Source organism: Patella vulgata, chromosome 3 (assembly GCF_932274485.2).
Source record: "Patella vulgata chromosome 3, xgPatVulg1.2, whole genome shotgun sequence".
In the NCBI taxonomy this organism is placed as follows: Eukaryota; Metazoa; Mollusca; class Gastropoda; family Patellidae; genus Patella; species Patella vulgata.
The window spans coordinates 75,036,758-75,040,579 of NC_065881.2; the positions used below are offsets into that span (position 1 = coordinate 75,036,758).

At 37.9% G+C, this 3,822-nt stretch overlaps 1 protein-coding gene across 1 annotated transcript; it reads right to left on the reverse strand.

Annotated features, from left to right (window-relative positions):
• Nucleotides 1-1,593: 1,593 nt before the first annotated feature.
• On the reverse strand, nt 1,594-3,597 carry LOC126814987 (neuronal acetylcholine receptor subunit alpha-7-like). The gene has a single exon (XM_050540491.2). The coding sequence runs from the start codon at nt 3,339-3,341 to the stop codon at nt 2,115-2,117; it is 1,227 nt and encodes a 408-aa protein (XP_050396448.1). The 5' UTR covers nt 3,342-3,597; the 3' UTR covers nt 1,594-2,114.
• Between the last annotated feature and the right edge of the window lie 225 nt (nt 3,598-3,822).

Consider the following 3,822-nt stretch of genomic DNA (forward strand, 5'->3'; position numbering starts at 1 on the left):
TGGTTGTTGTTGGTTGGGCTTATGAAATTGAAGGCTATCTTTGGGCCCACAAATCACCACTGATACAGGAGTGGGAGAGACAAATGCTGAAAGCGTGTTTTTCATAATTTCTCGTCTCGTGTTGAAAGAATGTATATGGGTCCCTTAAGGCGATATTGTTCAGTCCGACTTAGTAGTACTGATTTAAGATTGTCCAAAGAAAAAAATTCCCGACTGTTGCCTTCATCTCTTCAAAATGGGACGCTGCGTGTGGTACCGATGAAAATACCCCCCAAAACTGTTTCGCACCGCACTTATCAAATAGAAGTGACAGCTTTTGCAACTTCAGATACTGCATCTTAACTGTCTGGCGTGACATTTAAATTAACATTATAATTTATTGCCGACAAAATGATTGTTTTTATCCCGTGATTTACGAACTTCAAATATTTGCACTATTTAAAAATAAAAAACCCCAGCATATCATTAGACTTCTTCTTCTTCTTTTATTGTTTTTCGAAAATAGACTCGCCACTTTAAAAAAAAACAACAAATGATGGAGGTTCAGAAAAAAGAAGGTTCCCACCTAAATTGTTTATTTTATTCGCTTGAGGCAACATGGAGTGATGGGGTTGATTAAATTATCGCTATATTTACTTAAATGAATAAAGAAATAAAGTATTTCTAGATTATTTATTTGAATTTATAAATTATTTGGGGACAAGGTAACAGCTGTGAAACATAGAATATAGATAAATTCCAACGAGATAAGATGAGATACAAAATTAGTTTCTATAGCTATATATGAAACATAATATCTAAATCATGATCAAGATGAGATACGAAATGAGTTTCTATAGCCATGAACCGTTGCGGCGCCAGCCTCCGGTGTGTGGAGGCGCAAAGCCAAGGCAAAGTCCAGGGTTAAGGGGGCCAAATGCGCGAGATTCAACTAGGGGTAAGGCGGGGTTGGGGGGGGGGGCGAGAATTTATTGAACAACATGCTGCCGGAAAAGCTGTCTGGCAATATTCCAGGAACTGATCGTCGCGATAAATAGATCTGACCATATACCGCATGTCGCCTGACCACTAGTTTATCCAACCAAGGGCCTGTTTCACGGAATTTTAACTAAGATAAAATTCAAATTTTAGTAATTTGATTGGATAATATTAGAATGATTTTAGTGCTTAGCCAATCAAAATTGAAGTATCTACTAAAATTTGGATTTTATTTTTATCTTTTATCTTAGATTTCGAGAAACAGGGCCCTGGGTGGAAAGTGTCGACGAAGCCCCCTCACAATCGGATACAAAATGAGTTTCTACAGCTGTGAAATATAATAATATAATACATCATCTGAATCACAATCAAGATCGGATACAAACTGAGCTTATTGCCATGAAATATAATAATATATCATCTAAATCACAATCAAGATCGCATACAAAATGAGTTTCTATAACTATGAATCATCATATAATATATACTCTTCAAAAAAAGAAACCCAATGTGACATTTGTCGTCGGTATACCCTCGCTTTACCATCGCCGTTAATTACATAATTAGAGAGAGAGAGAGAGAGAGAGAGAGAGAGAGAGAGAGAGAGAATGGGGTTTAACGTCCACTCGACACAAACTAGGTCATTTCAGGACTAACATATGGTTTAATTTTATTTCAATAATTCGCTTGCGCATAGGGGTCTTTAGCAGTGGGAGGAAACCGGAGGACCCGGAGAAAACCCACGAGGTTGGACAGGCGACCCTACTCCTTGTCACGTACAACCGGGGATTCGAAACCACGCCAGTCGACTCAATGACAGACTTTATGATACAGCGCGCGCACGCTAACCATTCAGCCATCCAACCCCCCTACATAATTAGAAATCATTTAATACCATGGTTAAAAACCTAAGTACACAGATTGTCACAGATTTTAAAGAATACTTCGGCTATGACATGGTGATTACAATGACTACAACAACTATAGATTAAATATGAACAATTAGAGCATCAACAATAGAATAAATATGAATATTTAGAGCATCAACAATAGAAAAATATGAATAATTGAAATATTAACTGCACATTAAATATGAATAACAGCAAACACCTGCCATGACATTATCTACCACGCCTCTATGTAAGCATAAGCAGTAAAAGTACAACTGTTGATAAACCTGTTATCAATAGATATAGCCAGAAGAAAATAACATCCAACGACCTGGCTACATCTTTCCAAGTCACATTATCATCGGAATCTTGACTACCGTCAATACTTTCTGTGCTGGATGGAGTTACAACCGCATTTTGGGTGTTTACGATTTTCGAAGAACGACGACGGCGACCCCGAAAAAAATTGGTTACTTTTCCAATTCCTCTGGAAACAGGGATTGAATCATCTGTGTGATGAAGTCGTAACACTAATGTTGTAATGATTACAGATATAGCACTAAGCGCCACAAGAATTGTCAGGTAAACCGCAAGCAATGAAATGTGAATCGATGTTTGAGGCATGTTCTCACTAATGATGGTCAGATAAACAATGTAAGCCAAAAGAATGGTGATAGTTAAGGACATCTTCTCACCAGATTCTGCCGGCAAAGCAAATACTAAGATTCCCATGAAAGACAAAAAAATAATTGGCAAAACGACGTTCATGATGTAGAACGACCTACGACGTTTTAAAGTCAGTCCAAATTTTAATATAGATTTGTACTGATCGTTCGTCTCCTCCAAAAAAAGTTTTATAAGCTCCCATTGTCCATTTGGCCCATACTCGGCCAAAGGATTGTGGCCAAACGCAAGGCGCAGTTCTATTTCGCCAATCACTGATACCAGCGGATTTAATTGAATTGTGCAAACTTGAGTGTCGAAAGGATAATATCGCAGGTTTATATCACATGCTGTTTGGAATAGGATATTTGGGAACCACATAATATGACCGGTGTTGATGAGTCGAATCGGCATCTCATCAAATCCTAGCATGGTGGTCTTCTCCACCATATTTCCAATAACAACATCGGGTCTCCATACCTGCACTTGTGGCACAACCATGTCTTCCAATCCATTATATCTAGTTGAATTCCAACCCAAGAAAGTGTCCGCCCATTTAAGACCTATGTAACCAAATCCCACCAGTGTTTGATCTTTTTCCCGTACCTCGCTGATGGAAATCAGGGAGAAGGTTACCCATACCTCTAAAGGATCTGCATCGCTTTCAACAGGCCGGAGATTGGGATTATAAAAACTGTCAACAAATAGTTCAGTATATAAGTTATAACGATCTTCTTTAGTGATGGAATCGACTCTTGAGATCAACATACCAACTATCCAATAAATTACTTGGAACTCCAGTATATCCATCTTAAGGATGTGTATTGCTGCACGTCCACCTCCATAAACTATCTGGCACCACACCACAGATGAGATTAGATGTACGTCCTCTTTAGACTCTCAAAAATCCACTTACGCAGGCGTAGGTGGTACTCAATTCTTGACAAAAAATATTTGTCTCTGGTCGCTATAATTCTATTAAAGTTATTATCGACTGTGATTTAACAGTGACAGTCTTGGATGTAGAAAAAACAGCGATACGATTTCACTGTTAGACACCAGTTCTTCGTCGTCACCTGCTTTCAGTGCCATGGAATATCTGGTGGCAAGGACTTGTGTGGGCTTTATATATATTTCATTATTTTGATTCTCACTGAAGTATGAAGTAAATTGACCATGTATTACAAAAATAATAATGGCGAAGATAACGTGGTATATATAAAATATTTATTCACACACAATGTTCCCTTGAGATAGTTCATTGGTATATATTTTGTTTAGTTCTTTAAAT